Here is a 17,634-nt window from a genome sequence, read left to right as displayed (position 1 = left end):
CAGAGGATCAAACTACTGCTTGCAAAATAACAGCACTTTTATGCACCAAAAATACAGTCAGACCCTAAAACACGTTTAAGTTCCGTTAATCCCACTCGTGGGAGTTCATTAGCACATGGCACCCAGAAGAGTTCCCAAGGGCTCTTACCAACACCTCTGGCACGGAGCTTCCTTCTTCTATGGCCACAGCACAGGGAAAACATCACAGGACGAGGACCCCAGTTCTGCAGCCACCACCACAAACCCCAAACCATACCCTAAGGAACACGGCGGACTCACAGCTGTGGCTCCGCAGAACTGGGGTGCTCCAGCGACAGCTCCAAGGGAAGACAAGCGCTTCCCTGCTTCCAAACAGTGGCATCTCCCAAAAAAGAGAGCTTTCAGATGGCAGTAAATTTTACTATTTTATTTGTGAAAAAACTACAAGCAGAATTCATAAATAGACATTTCTATTTAAAGCAGGAAAATGATAAAGTGGCTTCTAATAACAGTCGTGCACATGCCAGTAACAGGAATATATTAACATCTTTTATTTGCTAGACAAAGAGCAGTGTCCAATATAAATTTCCCGAAAACATTTAAGACCTGTGAATTTCTGACCAGTTCACAAAACCACCATTGACACTTTAGCATGAAGATTAAAACAAACCTAACAGGACTGTCAGCTCTAAAGACTTTACAGAGCGGAAAAACTTTCAGAAGCGTTATACAAGCTGTCTTTCTGGGCAAATGAAAAATATAGCTCGTATAATACATTAACATAAAAATCCACAAGATAAGATTATGTTTTGACATACTTAAACAAGCATTCTATATTTGTCTCCAACAAACAAAGCTAAGGAAATAATGTAACCATCTTTACACAGTAAATTAAGGTTACAAGTCATACACAAGAACAGAACTGCTTGCGCATTAAAAACTGTTCAGCTCCATTGTCATACTCTAAATGTTGGCTCTTAAAACCATTCGGTTACATACAAGCAAAGGTTATTATATAGTCAGCAATTAATAAGTTTTCAATAATTTAAGTTTATGGTAGAGCTTAAAAAAGTAGACTGAGAATGATCTTGGTAAGGCAGGTGAAAAATCTCAGTGGAAATAAACTCATGGAAGCTGCCGCCACATTTTAGATCTGTCCAATCTGAGACCAATTAAAATAAATAGTCTGTTTGCCTAAAATGCTTTTGGATTCTCCCTTTGCATAACTGTTAAACTGAGCGAGTCGGGCAAGCTGTGTCGATATGTGTGTGTCGGTGTCAAATTGAAACTCAGCCAACGTAACACTGTGCTTTACTTACCTGCTTCTGTGCCACTGAATGCCCAGAGCCCGGTCCTTCCTCTAGACTAGTGTTTTGTTGGCTCGGTTGTTAACAACAGCAGGAAACCTATGGACGCAGTGTGAACAGAATCCCATTTCTGGACATGTGCCTTGGGGTGCTGAGCTCAGAAACCAAGTGCAGAAATGAATGCTGTCCTTCAAACACACGGCACAACGGCCACAGATGAGGCTGGCTGAGCTGGATGCTCTGCTAGCAGTTCCTACCAAACGCAGAATTACAGGTCACTCGTCCCAAAGCCATTTTCCCACTTATTCATAGTAAGCTGCTTTATCAAGGAGGCACACCCAAAACCAGATTTTGCTTACTGAACCATAGCCGGTGAGTAGCCAGGTACCGCGTTAAGGCTCTTTCACCTCATCTACAGGTCCATCCATTTGAGAAAGAAGCCATTTCCTCGTACACACAATGCTTTTTTATGCACAAATTCCCAGATTCAACAATGAGTGGGAGCACACGGCTGACTTGAAGCACCAGGAAGAGCCCAATGAAGGGACGTGCCATGCGCTCACACGCGCTGCTGGATCGTGGGCCCCATGCGCGCAAGCCTAATTGATAACGGATCGTTTACAAAGCAGTGCAAAATATACAAGTTTGGGGGCATCTTCAAAAAATCTCTCTTAAAAAATTATTCCAATACATTTCAGTAAAATAAATAAATATGGCTGACCAGTTTACCCTCCCTGAGACCCTTAAAGGAATAGTAAAAACTGGAAAAGGAATGTCTTTGCAATATCCCACTAATGTTAAAATGTGGATTGAGAAATTCATAGTATTTAAAACTATGTATAATAAATTGTCTTGATGCTCATAGGAAGCATCCGGTTTCCTTTGGTTCTTTAATAAATACTTTAAAAATGCTTAAAAAGGTAAAGACGGCCTATACTGCGGATATCAGCAGAATGACACTGGGGTGCCCATAGGAACACACTGGGAACACCACCGCCACCACAAAGGCACTGCCACCGTGTGCACCCTCAGGCAGAGGCTGGGAAGGATTGGTGGCACCGCACAGCTTTCTGTCACCGTGAGAAAGGAACCAATGTCTGCTACTCAGAACCACGCTGATTTTAAAGGAAAGGTTACACCAGTTGCCCCCTACAAAGAGAAACGCCTCTCGCTGAGCAATTAATTCACAATATAACAGCTGGCACGGAGTTGTCAAAAAAAAAGAAGTGGCCCTCTTTCTTCATACCCCAAAGTTACACATAGATGTCAACCAAAGCCACAGCCTCTGGGCCTGAAATTACTGCAAAGCACTCTGGGGCCGCTAAACAAAGAAAAAAAAGCCAAAGAGGTATTTTTCTACCTCTTCAGTCTAGTGTTTTAGCAGGATAATGCATGGAAGGTAAACTGCAAAGCAACACTAACAGGCCAGGAAAAGGAATGACAGCCTGAATACGTCAGAGCACGAAGGAAGGAGGTGCTGGTCACAAGCAGCACCCAGCACCAAAGCTTTTCACTGCTTCTGCAGCAGGATACCAAGAACATCTGCTGCCACATCCCTAACATCCCCGCTGGGCACTGCTCAGCTGCTCTGGGGCATGGCTGGAATTGTGCTGAACAGCAATCCCACAGCACAGGACACGGAGCCGATGGCACCCAAGTATGCACTGCAGCAAGAAACAGCCCCACAGCACTGCTGCCTGAAATCCCAAGCACAACTCCAGTTCTAGAGCTACCTCAGTCATTGATGCAGGTCTGAAAAACAGCCAAAATTAATTACACCTAAGAATGCCAAACTTCTATGGGATTGGCCACGCATGACACAGTGATGCTTGTGTTACTGAAGCATGTGGGTGGGGTGTGCTGACACCAGCCTGGCTCTGAGCACCCACTACTCCAGCTGGACACAAACCTGCAACGTACCGAGCTGAGTTACCCCAGTACAAACATGAGCTGCCCTGGAGCGATCCTCTGATTTCACATCCCAAGGTATAAAAATCCAAACGGCGTTCAGTACACTTCAGCCATTGCTTAGGGAGGAAATGGGGAAGGAACAACTCAAGAAAATGGGTCCTGTCTAGGTTGGAACCTCCGGGAACACTCCTCACCTACGACCAGTTCCACCATTTCAGTTTCAGCACTGTCACAGAAGGGGACTGTCCCAGATCTTTAACTGCTCGATATTTTGTTTTCACTTCACAGTGTTTCAAGCACCAGCGTTTCCATGTATTGGTTTCAAATAACCCTTTATATATATTTATTTATATATATATTTATATATAATTTATATCAAAACTGATAGTACACAGTATAACTGGAAGAAGAACTGAACTTAAAAAGGATATGTTGAAAGAGGATGGAGTTTGTGAATGCAATAAATAAAGCCCCCTTCCCTCCCCACCCGCTCCCTATCCCAAAACAAAAGTCGTAACGTTCATGGAAAATTGTGCACAGCAGATATTATAAAAAGTAGATTCAGGAGCACATCCAATTATAAATGATTGTTAGGAAAATCATATAAAACAATGGAATACATAAAAGTGTCAAGAGTAATCATTAGGGTGAGAAATTCCTTGGTGGCCAGATGCCCACGGCAAGCAGAAATTATCCTGGTTGCATCAGTAAGAGGTCGATGTCCAAGGAAGTGTGTTCAAGCACAGAAGAGGCTCTCCAGGACGTGAGCAGCGTGGGCAGGTGGAGTGTTTGAATTTCATACCCTGATTCATAGTTTCCACAACTCCATGTGCAACTTTCAGAAAGATTCATCATTGACTGCTGACATGTCCCCCTTTGGCGTGGAGGAGCGGGACGAGCCCTTGTCTGTGCTCTCAGAGCCCGAGCTGCTCTGATTCTGTTGTTCTGATCCTGCACTGGAGGTCACTGTAGAAGATGACGTGGAAGAGGAGCGAGTCTTTTCCTTAAAGTCTGTGATAATTACCGTGACATTTCCCACTGTGACTGCCAGCTGCTGTGCAGTACTTCTGTCCACATTTTTCAGTCTGGGTCTAGGATAAATGAGAAAACATTTATAAACAAAATGAAGGAAGAGTTTATTAGAAAAAAAACAAAACAACAGCATTCAACAAGCTTGGTGGCCTTCCTTCCACTCGCCTGTACAGTCTGTAATAATTGGGAAGAGAACCCAGGCAGCAGCAAACGCTGCATGGCAGAGGACACAGGTTTGACCTCCTGCCCCCTGCATCTGGGTGTTCCATCCCAGGGGGAAGACCTGTCATGTAGAGCAAACTGTGCCGTGCTGCTGACAGTTATCTTCAACCATCTCTGCTGGGAAGCAGGACACTAAACCAGAGCCAAGCAGACAGGAGCCAGGGAGACCTAGGGATCTCCTCCCTAAAGGGAGGATGAAAGGAGTCTGTTATCTAAATTCTCCATCTCCCCATGCGCCCTGATGTTATGAGACAAGGCTGTGACTCTGCAGTACAAAGCCACAATAAAGTATTTGAACGCTGCTCTTTCATTCCCACATTGGAGCTTTGCAGCTGCAAACAACACGGGCACTGGGACAACTTGGCTCTTCTTCCAAACGCTTCGAGCTTCTACAAATCAGATGCCCAATCAGCCTGTGTGTGAAATCGCTCAGAACATTCCCTCTGGAAACAAAGTGATTGAAAATAACATCCAGAACACACAGTGATATTCCTTGCAGCTAGTTCTTTGGGTTAGGGGAAGAAAGAACAACAGAAAAGAAACCGATATTTATAGTCCAGGATTATCTCGGTAATTTGCATGCTGTGCTATCATTCAATTAGTAATGCAGCTAATAAGGGTCTAGACTCTAGGAAGCTGACATCCACGTGTGTTTTGGGGGCTGGTCCAAAGCCCTGATATAACAAACCTCGGACACTCCTCCAGCTGCCAACCAATTCCAAGTCAGCTGCAGCAACTGCTGCAATTTACTGCTTTTCCTCCTAATTAAAGGTCAGACTTAAGCAGTGGAATATTCTCAGTAGGGAAATTAAAAAGCAGAGTCTTTATACTTCAGTGAAAAGTAGCTTGCTGAGAACTGCCTTATTCTAAGAGATGGGGGGAAGGATAGCTGCAGCTTTTAAACCAATTTTCTCTTTGTCTACAGTATATTAGGCTAATGCAGCCTAAACAAAAAAGAAAACTAAGCTGATTTTGTATTTGCCACATATACTCATTGGCTTGCAGTGCTAAGTTAACAAGAAGGAAGTCCTTAAAAAGTTAATCCATGTGGTATTCCAGAACCAGACAGAATAGAAAAAAGCATTAAGGATGAATGTACAGCTTCAGGGACAGAGAACTGTAGAAGTCTGTATTGCTGCAGACTTCCTTAACAAAAAACGAAGCTGTTACACCACAAGCAGTAATTTCATATCAAACCTAGAAGGTGTTTCATACAAGTTGTATATTTCTAACAAGTACAGCAGGAGCAACAATTCTAATAGTTTCACAACACAGGCAGAATGCTGACCACATAGGAATACCCACGAATAAAACTTCCCGGTCTTCTCAACCCAACAGCTATGAGACGCACGCCCACGTGCACGCGTCGCACATACGCACTTGCTGGAGTGAGCAAGTGTAACATAACCACAGACCAGATGAGATGATGTCACCTCGTCTGTGGGTGACAAGGAAGGGCAGCCAGCTCAGCAGCTTCTGGGGTTTCCGTCAACTTCTGATAAGATCTCAGATGAGTGCTGCCCCAACGCATCAGCACTGATGCAGTGGTAAGTGTTCCCGGAAGCGTAGTACACGTATGTATTTTCCTCCTCAAACCCTGAGTTCCTCTAGGAAACCCAGCTCTTCCTGTAACTGGGCTGGGGCAGTTGTTTTCCCTCTTACTCAGCCCAAGAAATGCTGGCCCACATACACAAACAGACCTTACTGCCTCCACCTCCCGACAGCACCAAACATCCACTCCTGCCACAGCTACTCCAGAGCCACCAGTGATCAAACACACTGATGCTTCACATCCTCTTTTGTAGCTGAAAAAGTCTATTGCCAAGAAACGCAATTCAAAACAAGGAGTGCAAGACAATGCAAAATAAACACACGTTCTGTCAGAAATAGGCATGGTAACCAAGAGTTCAAAGAGGGCTCCTTCAAAGATGAGTTACCAAATAATACTAAGAAACTTGGGCATGAAAATGAATAGAAGGTGGTGATGCACTGGAACAGGTTGCCCAAGGAGGCTGTGGATGCCCCATCCCTGCAGGCATTCAAGGCCAGGCTGGATGTGGCTCTGGGCAGCCTGGCCTGGTGGCTGGTGACCCTGCACACAGCAGGGGGGTTGAAATGAGATGAGCATTGTGGTCCTTTTCAGCCCAGACCATTCTATGACTCTACGATAAAACAGGTAACCTGGAACTCCATAAAAATCACAGAATCACAGAACGACCCGGGTTGGAAGGGACCTCAAGGATCATGTAGTTCCAACCCCTGCCTGGCAGGGACACCAAACATACACATTTACTAAATCAGGTTGCCCAGGGCCCCATCCAACCTGGTCTTGAACACCTCCAGGGATGGGGCATCCACAACCTCCCTGGGCAGCCTGTTCCAGGACCTCACCACTCTCCTAGTGAAGAACTTCCCCCTAACATCCAACCTAAATCTTCCCTTTTTCAACTTAATATCATTTCCCCTCGTCCTGCTATTATCATCCCTTTCCAAGAGTTTATTTCCCCCTCCTGATTGTAGGTTCCCTTCAGGTACTGAAAGGCTGAATCGGAGCCTTGAAAAGATGACTGACAATGTTCTTGAGGGCACTGAGCTGCAAGTTAAATTCCACTAAACTAAGCACTTAGAGAGAGAGTTTAATATTCAAAGGAGATTATGTACCCCCTAAAAATAGTCCTGATAGACCCGATACTAGTAAGGATTAATTAGGAATGACGAAGTCTTGTCACAAAACATGAACTAGATAACTCTGCAGTAGACAGAATGACTCCTTTAAGGAGTGAAAACAATTATTTGATGCAATCTATCAACATAACATTATCTCATTAGTCAAGTGCATTGAGTCTCCAGCATCCTAAGCCTTGAAGGAAGTATGGTTTTGAAAAGAGAAAGAAAATATATTATATATCACTGCAATAAAGCTGTATTTTTATAACCAGCTCAAGATTGCAGACTTAAATCTTTGCGCAATGAGGAGAACAGTTGGAAGGAGTCACCACAAACAGCTCTGTCTTCTCTTTTCAGCACAACAAATCTCACAACGCCTTTACTACATTCAAATGAATTACTCTATAAAGGATAGCCACTGTTAAACATTTTCATTCTATTACTTACAATCTTTCAATACAGTTTCCTGCATTCTCGTCTTGCCAATCTTTACGCTAAGACAACAGTGGAAATCATATCTCACATGTACTTTGTGACTGCAGCTAACAAATATTGCCTCAGTTCACGTAGCTTCACTGGAAAATACCTGTGTTGTAGAACACCATTAAGAATTCTTACATAGCCCACACAGGGAAGTGCCCAGCTGAATTCTGCTTCTTGTAGCTACGTTCACTCAAGAACATAAAACCCATAATTTGATTCCCAATTTTTGATTTATGAAATAAAGCACAAGACACTACTTAAGGAAAACAAGCACCGAGTATCAGTGTAGGCAAGGCTAGGATCAAACTGCTCTCCATAAACAGCTGCTCATTTCAGATAGGTAAACAGAACCAACCATTCATGCTTCTTGCTGATAGCAAGATCCCAACAAATCTGCTCACAGTCTTAATTCCAGCATATTCACAGAATTACCCTGACAATTACCATGGCTTAATTACAGGTAAGGAAATAAAAAAAAAAAAAAAAGTAAGCCTTTATTACTGCTTTCAAGCAATGGTAAGAATCTGACCAAGATGAGTACAATGACTGATGAATTCAGTCCAACCAAGAAGCATTACTGCCCAAGTGACACATGATTTAAGCAATGAAATGTGAACTGAGTGGCTAACAGAACAAGTAATTCCAATGCTTGAATCTGTCCTCACCAGAAGAGTGTCTGAGAGCTTACACATGCGCAGCCAAGGAAGGTCATGTCATACTGACTGTACCAGATCCTGTCCATTAGGCAGTACTGTCAGCCCATCAAAAGAGCAGAGTCTGCTATGTAATACAATTCTCAGATATTAAGAGCTTAATGTTTTCCATAAAGTTACCTTGAAGTGTGATTTGAGTCGCTCGTCTTTGTTGTAGTATTCCCAGACTGTATGCTATTTGCTTCACTAGGAGGATCTTTCACAATATCTGACTTTGGTCTGTAAGAATTGGAAGGAAAAGGGGAGATCGTGTTAGATTAACATTCAAATCAATCAATCGATGCACAGCACTGCTTAAAGTCACACCACATTTAACACTGCATCCTTGAAACTTACTTAGTCTTCTTATTAGTGTTCTTCTTTGTGACGCTGGGACTGATTTCCTTCTCTTTGTCAGGTTTTTCTTTATCTTGTTTTTCCACTTTCTCCTTCTTCTCCTTCTTGGGTGGTGGTGGGGTTGCATACTGCTGGGCAACTTGTTGTGCCACCAACTGAGAGTTTATCCTAGGTTTTCTACAACGATAACACAGAGACCTGCATTCAGACTTTTTAAAGTAACAATTACTTCACAGAAAACACTGCAAAGATTTATTTCAGCAACTGGGGAAGAATACCTCACTTAAGAAATACCACATGGGTGCCCTCATTCCACGCTGAGTGTTACTGTTGCTACCAAACAAGACACAAGTGTTCAAATTAAGACATGCTCCTAACTGCTGTTCCATCATTTTCAGCCTCATCTAATACTCTCAAAGTATAATGCTCCCTTTCTTCTACCTGTTTCATGAAAACACCGCCCAATTTTAGACAACAGTGAAAAGCAGCTTCCAAGAAGTTTCCAATCACAGCACATGGGCTACTCTTCAACAGAAGGAACGCAGGTAAAGACAAAAGTCAGTTCCCTGATAAATATCAGGCTCCAGCTGTATTTTTTCAAACGAGTTTCTGGTGCACTGATGCAGCAAGCAGTACATGTAACAAAGAACAAGAGAAGGTAACTGAGATGGCTTTGTCCCAAGCACCAGGATTGAAATTCACAGAAAACAAACAGGCATTCAGCACCCTACAGGGAGAAAGGCCGTGCCAGCCCCCGGCATGTCGTGCTCACACCATTGTCTGAAAGCCCCAAGTGGAGCTCTGGGACGTATACAGTGTACACTTGGGCTGAAAGAGAAGCGCAAGAGTCAACTCCTCCAAATCACAGTGAAGTGCTCAGCACGAGGCAGAAGGAATGGCTGCTAGCCATCACATCACGTGGCAGTGCAAGGCAAGGCACCAGCTCATGCCATGATTGCCACAACAGCTCGAGCCAGAGCAAGGTAACCAAGCAGCGCACAGATCAAGCAACGCACAGCAACATAACGCACAGGCTGGAGCCAGAAAGAACATTTCCAAATTATGATTTATACAAAAAACAACAACAAGGCATGCAAGAACCTGACGCTCACACAGTCCCAAGTAATTCATACTTCGGTTTCTTCTGCATTCCTCAACCAAACTCTTAGTTTAGCAGCTCACCAGCTCACCCTCCGGCCCAGCACAGAGCAGTACCATTACACCACAAAGACCTACACTCTCCCTGTGGCTTTGGAGGGGAAGGAAACAGAGCTGTCAACTCTATTAGGAGCTGAACACTAATTGCAATCATTGTTGATGCTTGCCCATGTTGTTATACTGGTTCCAAGCACAGCTCAAGCTTATGCAGGTTAAGGAAAGCCTCTCAAGGCAGCACACAGCTGACACACGCACCAATGGGGGGGTTCTTGGGAACTATAGGAAGCCACAACTCCCCCACAGCTCTCGGGTTGTTTGAAACCTGCCTGCACTGAAGTTACGCCACTGACAGCTGCTGGAACCCTGAAACAAACCCTATTAGCCTGATCATCACCCATATCATTAAGGCCACCCTGCTGATTACCCAGCTCTTCAGATTGTCAGCTCTTTGGTCCTGCTCAGTATTACAGGGCACAAACCCAAGGCACTGCACGCAGCCCTACAAACAGGGCAGCTTGCTCAGCCTGCTGCAGCAACAGGCACCACCGACCTCCAGAGCCATCTCTGCTGTGGCTGCTCTTCCTACAAATGCACGTTGAGCCACATCTGCTCTAACACTTGAATAAACAATGAGTTATTACCAAGTCTACCCTGATTCCAGCCTGTAATCTATGTCAACACCACCACCATTTGTATTTTAATGCAGTATAGAAACAGAAACTATTATGCACTCTGTACTACAATCTGCATGCGTTTTCTAGAGAACAAAGAATCTGGATTTCAGCCTTCAATAAGTATGGTGCACCAATAATTATTGTGCTGGGAAGCTCTGCAGATCAGACCAAGCAGTTCCCTGTTCTATGCAACAGTTTGCAGAACAGCAGAGGTGTTTAGCACCCCGCACCTAGAACCCTGCTATACAACAACTTCTGTCTGCTGACTGAATAAGCATGCCAAAAAGCCTTTTGTTATACAGAAGTCAGTCAGTGATGCAGTCACACATGGCTGGCAGCAGCAGCTTGTCTGAAGCAACCTGCTGACCCACCGCTCTTCCAGGAACAGAAAGTCATGACATTTTTCCTTGCCAGCAGCTAATTCGATTAAATAGTAATAATAATAAAAGGATTGTTGATTCGTGCATTGTTTCCTTATCTTCACTTTCTATATCTTAAAAAGTAATGTGAAAAATCTCAAGCATCAAGGAACCTCCAAAGGAAAGGCAGACACCATCTCCCTGCACCATTAACCCCACAGCACGGAGCTGCCTCCTGTGCTACACTCACAGCGATCTGAGTGATCTGCTGCTCACCCGGACAGGTAAATCAGAACCTTGGGCTGTGTGTGGGATGCCCCAGCTCAGGAACCTGAGAGCACCACTTTCCATATCCCCCTGCTTTTAATTCTGTTGCTGTTTGTGATGTTATTCTCAATCTTAACGGCTACCGAGCTGTAGTTCATGTTGTTTGGATAAAGATCTGATTTTTAAAGGCTATATGACTTCTTTTTAATGAGGGGCTTTAGCTGATAAAAGCACAAGTCAGAACACAAGTTCACCATCCAGCATAACAGTAATAGCAATGCAGTAACCAATGCCTTGCAGTCAGGCCCGCAGTGCTGCTCCAGCCAGGACCCGCTGGTTACAGGCCCTTCAAAGGAGCCAAACAAAGCAAGCATAACAGCATGTTTCCAGCACAGCAAGTCATAACCATAGTAACCACAGCCAAGGGATGTGTATGCAGTACCCCAGCCTCACTCCAAGCACAGCCCTGTCCCACAGCACACCGGCTGCTCAGCCTTCCAGGAGCAGCACTGCTGTGTGACAGCCCACACTGGGCACCACTCACCTTCCTGAGTGCAAGCACTGACACAAAACCAGTGCGAACAACCAAGTCCAATTCCCACAAGGGCTACAACAAATTAACATCCCATCCACAATGAGAACTCAAAACAGAAGGAACCCTTCTTGCTGCTTCTTTTTTTTCCTTCAAATTTCTTTTTTCCTTCCTTTTCTGAACATTACAATGTGTCCAAGTGTTCCTGACCCCAATTCTGCTCCCATCTGGTACATTTTTTTGAATGCTTCAACTCTAATATACCTATTACCTTAATATAAGTTATCGTTCAACCAGAATAACCTGAACAGAAACATAAAGCCCCTTCCAAATTTTCTGTATGACAGAGAAACTCAGAAATGAGCATTAACCAGTTTTATCCCAGATCTGCTCCCCAGTTTGCAGCATGAAAGCAATTTGTACAAACCATGAGCATATTCAGGTGGCAAAAATTAAGCCTCATCTCTGCCTCTTCTAAGCAGCACACCAACATCTATCTTACCATTTAATCGAAGATCGCACAACACAGCTAACAAATCCCAGTCTCCACAATAAATGTCTTTGAAGAGATGCAACACTGCACAGTGGTCTCAAACACATCCAAGTTCCATGATAGCAACAAAAAGGACAAAATTACTGCAGTGATGCCAACAGCTGAGTGTAAGAACAATTTGTCCATGCAAATATCCAAGACAAGATGGTTTCTTTTTACCTGGCATTAAGTTCAGCTTTGCTTGGGCAGTTTCCCCTTAGTTAAGGCAACAGTCTGGGTAAAAACCCAACTGAGAAGATGCAATTTAAACGTGACATAAATGAACACTGCCTGTGCTTTTAGAATTCAGTGACAAGGATTGGCTTCTTCCACCCTAAAACTAAGTACAATTAAACTGAATTAAACTATGCTTTCAAAAGTGCATTCAACCAAATCGCTTCACATTAGCTATAGTGCTCAACTGCAGCTGACCACAGGAGCAGCAAAGAAATTGTGATCCATGAGAAAGCTGAACTTATGTAGCTATTCAGAGCATGATTTGGGCACCCAGGTCTTCACCTTGTGTGGCACACAAATACCCCCAGCTACCAAAGAACATCTCAAGGGACCCACAAGGAGCACTGAGTCATGCTCCTGACCACCCTACCCCCTCCCTAACAGAGCTGGGCTGTACCCTGGGACTGTCCCACTAAATGACACAGTGTGAGACCAACAGGAAGCACCTGAAGTGTCAGCCCTTCCACCAAGGGCTCCCACACATTGCTGTGCTCCCAAAACAAGAAAGCACTGTACTCCTAAGGTTCTGACAAGCATCTCCCAGAGTACTTCCTTCCATATCTTCAAGCTCTCCTTTGGAAACCCATTTCAGGGCTGAAAATAGAGCACGAGCACTGCATACAGATCACACCATGCGTTCAACATGTGCTATTTACTCGGAGCTGGATTTGCAGGGGGATAAAGGAGGATAAGTCTCACCGTATTTTTCATGTGACCCTAATTTCTGTATCTGTTTGGGATTTCTCTGATCCTGCTTTCTTGACACAGCACAAACCACCCACCTCCTGAAGACACAGCATGGAAACCGCAGCCTGCTTTACAGCCACGGCAGCACACACGGGGACTCCGGCAATCCCTGCAATGTGGATCTAATTATAATTGCTCTTACTTTCCTACAACTCTGTTATCAGAAGAATGAAAGTAGCATCAAGTGGGATTTCAGAGTCAAAAGCCTCATGTAACATGAAGTACTGAGGATTTGGGTAATTTCATGCTGTTCGAGCTTTGATGCAAGTGGTGATACAGCAGACCTCTGAGAGGCTCTCTGCTTCTTTTGAGGAAATCTGTTTCATATGCAGCACAGTGTAAAGTTGAAGTACATGATTATTTTAATAATCCCAGCAACACATGAGCGTGTCTCTGCTCAAAGGAAAAACGGGACTAAAAGTACTGATGTGTTTATGAAACCACTAGTGCCAGAACAACGCTGCAGTAATCCCACTTCTGAGAAATTCTGCTGGGGAGGTTAGGAACCAACCCACAGATACACACAACAAAAAAAAGAATAAAATCACCTTCTCTAAGGGATGTTACACCTACAGGGACCTAAACTTTAGAGAAATTAAGCCATAAAAACAACGGGATGAGCACTCCTTGCATGCGTGTTTTCCAGCTCAGCTGTGGTGACCACACAGCCTTTTTCACCAGCAAGAAAAGAGATGAATGAACAAACTGCCCTTAGTGTACAACTACACAGTGCCACGGGAGCTGTATACAGGTACCTGAGCTCCCCTATGTAATACAAGGCCGCAGGACAGCAGCAGGACTGTGAACAAAAGGTCAAACAGCAAGAAACACGTGACTGAGCAGTACTCTGTTGGAAGAAGGGAGTTTTCCTTCTTCATTGACTGTCTGAAGTAGATGTAAAATAAAGTTAACCCAAGGGAGATCAGACTGTGGGTTGCAGGTCTGGGGTTTTCACAAGCAAGACACAGGAAGGACAGGCTTTGCTGTGAGCCACACACGAGGACACAGCAAAGCGTTACGTATGAATGCCAGTGTTTGGCCTGAACGTTTTGGAAAGAGAAAAGTGCAAGAAAATAACGACTTTACACACACAAATCCATTGTTCACCACAGAGTACACAAAGTCCATTTAAAAACACATGGCCACCTATGGTGAGCTTCAAGTGCACCCTCAGTGACTGCCCACCTCCTGCCTCCTGTGTGCCCTACAGCAAAGGGCAGCAATGCAGCAGCCAGGACTGCTAAGGCCACCCCTCCTTTTTTTTTTTTTTTTTTGGTTCTTAAATTAAGAATTAAAAGGTCATTAAATTAAACCCAAGCACTACTGGAGAAAGCACTTACTGGAAGCTGCCCGCTCGCTGCCCATCCGTCACTCTGCAGTGTCAGAGGTTCTTTCAGTGACGCCTGCAGGCACATGCAACTTTTCCATCTTATCAGGAGCCTCAGCATTGGCTTTTTCCTTACAATTTGGGCATATTTACAAATCACGATGCCCACCAGCTGGAGAAAGGGCTCAGTAGAAGTATCAACACACAAAATGCACCGTGAGGATAGTGCCAGAGAGTAGGATGGATGGGGAATGGCTGGAGTATTTTTCACTGCAGAAGCACCCTTACAGCTCTCCCTGAAGTCTACCTGCTTGCCACCACGGGACACAGCTCGCAACCCTGAGTACAAAGAGCAGCAAAGAGAGCTCCTGCTGCACTCAAGAGCCATGAGCCATCCTCATTAAGTCTTCAGCAAAACCACACTTCAAAAGCAAAAACACACCTTATGCAACAACGTAACTTCTACTGTTTTTTGCAGGGAAGTTCTACAGCAGTAGGAAAACTGTTCCCACATACAAAACCCACAACCAAGTTGATACAAAACCAGATGCAGCCAGAAACATAAAGACAGGACCAGGTCTGAGTTTGAGATGATGGCCCCGAGATTACTGACTCCTTTTCCTTAGGCTATGGCCTTTGGTCACCAAAACTGCAAACGCTGCAGCACTGCTGCTTCTGGCACCTCCACCCAGGCACACCTCACTGCAGAGCTACCAAAGGATCCCTGATTTACAACTTCTAAAACTGTCAGGGAAAACTCACTGATCTCAGCACAAAATTTACTCGCCTGCTATCACCCGAAGGATGATAAAACCAAAGCGATTTCACTCGCATGTCAGAAATAAGCTGCTCTCACTAGCAAAAATTGGAAAACAGTTCATAAAGCTGGCAGCAACCACAATGCGTGCAATAAAATACTCAGATTTACAACAAAACAATTCCTTGAATGCTCCTTCCTGTTGGACTCGTTATTGAGCTGTGTGTAATCCTGTAGAAAGCAAACAGACCCCCAACTTCCTATCCTGCAGCAAGGTGCATCAGCAGCACGAAGGCTGACAGCTCCGTGCTTCCAACAGCTGAGCCATTCCTCTGGAGTCCCCATGTTGCACAGCTGCCTGCAGTGCAGGGATGTGCCAGTTCACTGGTGTGAGATCGTGCTGTACTCATGGCACAGCAGCACTCCGTATGCTGGGGGGAAAAGAAGACTTCCCTATCATTTACCAGCCAGGCTCAATTCACACAGCAGCACTATGAGACGCTACCTGTTCTACAGCAGATGCTCAACAGTCTCTGTAGGCCCTAAATCTCCAGGGATGCCATGAAAAGAAGCCAAGTGAGCAAGGTGGTGATTTTAATTCAGCTACATCAGAAAGGCTTTATCTCATGAGAGAATCTGAGCTCTGCCACAGCATGCTCTGCACAGAAAGGGTGGTCTGAGGGGAAAGCTCCCTGCCCAGTGGAGCAGCATGCTCTCCTAACACTGCATGGAATACCAGATGCTCTGAGACACGGATGCAGGCAGGCATGCCTTTTTATGAGGTGACCATGCACCTTAGAGCTTTATTTCTTGTCAGGAGATATGCAATGAGAACAGAACACTGACAGGCAAGTGAAACCCTCTGTGCCTGAGCACAGCACTCCGCTGGGGAAGCCCAGGGAGCCCCCAGCTGCAGCTCTGCCACTGCTCCCACACCTGCGTCAGACAAATCAGCACTGCAGCCCCAGGAGCACCACTTTCAGCTGTCAGAATTATTACTCCTGGGCTGGAGGAACTGACTTCAGTTCAGCTCTTCCTCACCTAACATTTATGTGTGTAGAAGAGACCCCACACAAACACACAGAAACGCAATCAGTTGCCCTCCTTCTGGGCTCCAAGGAGTGAAAGAGAGCAAGCTCTGCTGGAAGTTCTTTCTTTGAATTCTCCAAACAACCCCAGTGCTCCATCACACAGCAGCGGTTATCGCTGCTGAAAGCTACCAGCTCAGCCAGGAACCCGCGCCAGCTGCAAATCACCACGACCAGCCCGGCACCATCACTTAAAGTCATTTTCCATTTAAAGAGCCTCCCATCAGTGCCCGAGCAGCCTTTCATTACCCATCCCACTTAATACCCACAATCTCTCCACAGCTCACTCGCTCCATCTCCACTGACCGAGCAGCACAGGGACTGCTGCGTGCATTATTGGGATTCCTGATGCTTTCTCCCTGCCGGCACAGAGCTGCCTTTGGCTGCGTGCCCAACCCACAGCACGCTGAGGACTGGCAGTCTGATGCAAGGCAGCAGCTGAGTGTGGACACACTGAGCCCAGGGCACTGCCAGCAGCTGCACAGAGCTGCAGGAACAGGAGATGCATGCACAAACACTGGTCACCCACCAAGAGGAGAGCACACACAGCAAGAGCAGTAACAGTGCTCAGCGTGCTGCTGGAGCTGCGGGCTGCTCCTGCAAAGGAGATTCGGGGGTTAACTTTATTTTGAAGGAAGCAGCAGACCACGTGCAATTAGCAGATAGGAGCACTTTTAACGCTGTTCCTAACAAAGAAGGGCAATGAAAGCAAAACTCGTTTATAGATGAATGAAGTACAGATGTGCCAGGGAGAGCTTTCTTGGAAATGGAAGAACACATAAAGTACCTCTGAAGTTTCACTTCCCCCATACAACAACACACAGCAGAAAGCCCACGCGGTGCATCCCTCCCAGCCCCTCACACCCTGCACGCTGTACTACACACCAGGATTTTCTACACTTCTTTGTGATGTCACATTACAGATTTTTATGAATTCTCAGAAAGTGATAAAAGGTTCCCAACTCCACGGCTGGCTAGAAACAGGAATTTTGGGGCACAGTGTTATAAGAGTATTTTGCTGCTGGTAAACACCACCCAAGCATCTCAGTACCACCCGTATTTATCAGTTTGGTTCATTCCCATCTAACGATGGGGAAGCTGTGGCAGTGACTTACCTCACGATGACTAAAGCAGAAGAAAATACATAAGAGATCTTCCGATCCTCAAGATCACACCACATCAGAGATGCCCATCTACCAGATTACAGATATTACTTGTTGCTACAGATTTGCAGAAATGAGTCAGCGAGATACTACCATCTCACACTGCTTCCTCTTCTAATTTCTTCCTGGATTTGTGTGGCTAA

General features: G+C 45.1%; 1 protein-coding gene across 1 annotated transcript in view; it reads right to left on the bottom strand.

The window, feature by feature from the left end:
- Positions 1-391: 391 nt before the first annotated feature.
- The window catches only part of RYBP (RING1 and YY1 binding protein), a 34,674-nt gene continuing 17,431 nt past the window's right edge, over positions 392-17,634 (bottom strand). The window contains exons 3-5 of the mRNA XM_015875430.3: positions 8,651-8,827; positions 8,435-8,533; positions 392-4,288 (exon numbers count right to left, since the gene is read on the bottom strand). Coding sequence (XP_015730916.1) covers positions 4,036-4,288; positions 8,435-8,533; positions 8,651-8,827 — 529 coding nt within the window. The 3' untranslated portion in view covers positions 392-4,035. The remainder of the gene's footprint in view (positions 4,289-8,434; positions 8,534-8,650; positions 8,828-17,634) is intronic.

Source organism: Coturnix japonica, chromosome 15 (genome assembly GCF_054131305.1).
Source record: "Coturnix japonica strain WE chromosome 15, WE-NBRP24, whole genome shotgun sequence".
In the NCBI taxonomy this organism is placed as follows: domain Eukaryota; kingdom Metazoa; phylum Chordata; class Aves; order Galliformes; family Phasianidae; genus Coturnix; species Coturnix japonica.
Note: the sequence above shows the minus strand (reverse complement) of the source record. Positions and strands in the feature narration are given on the sequence as shown.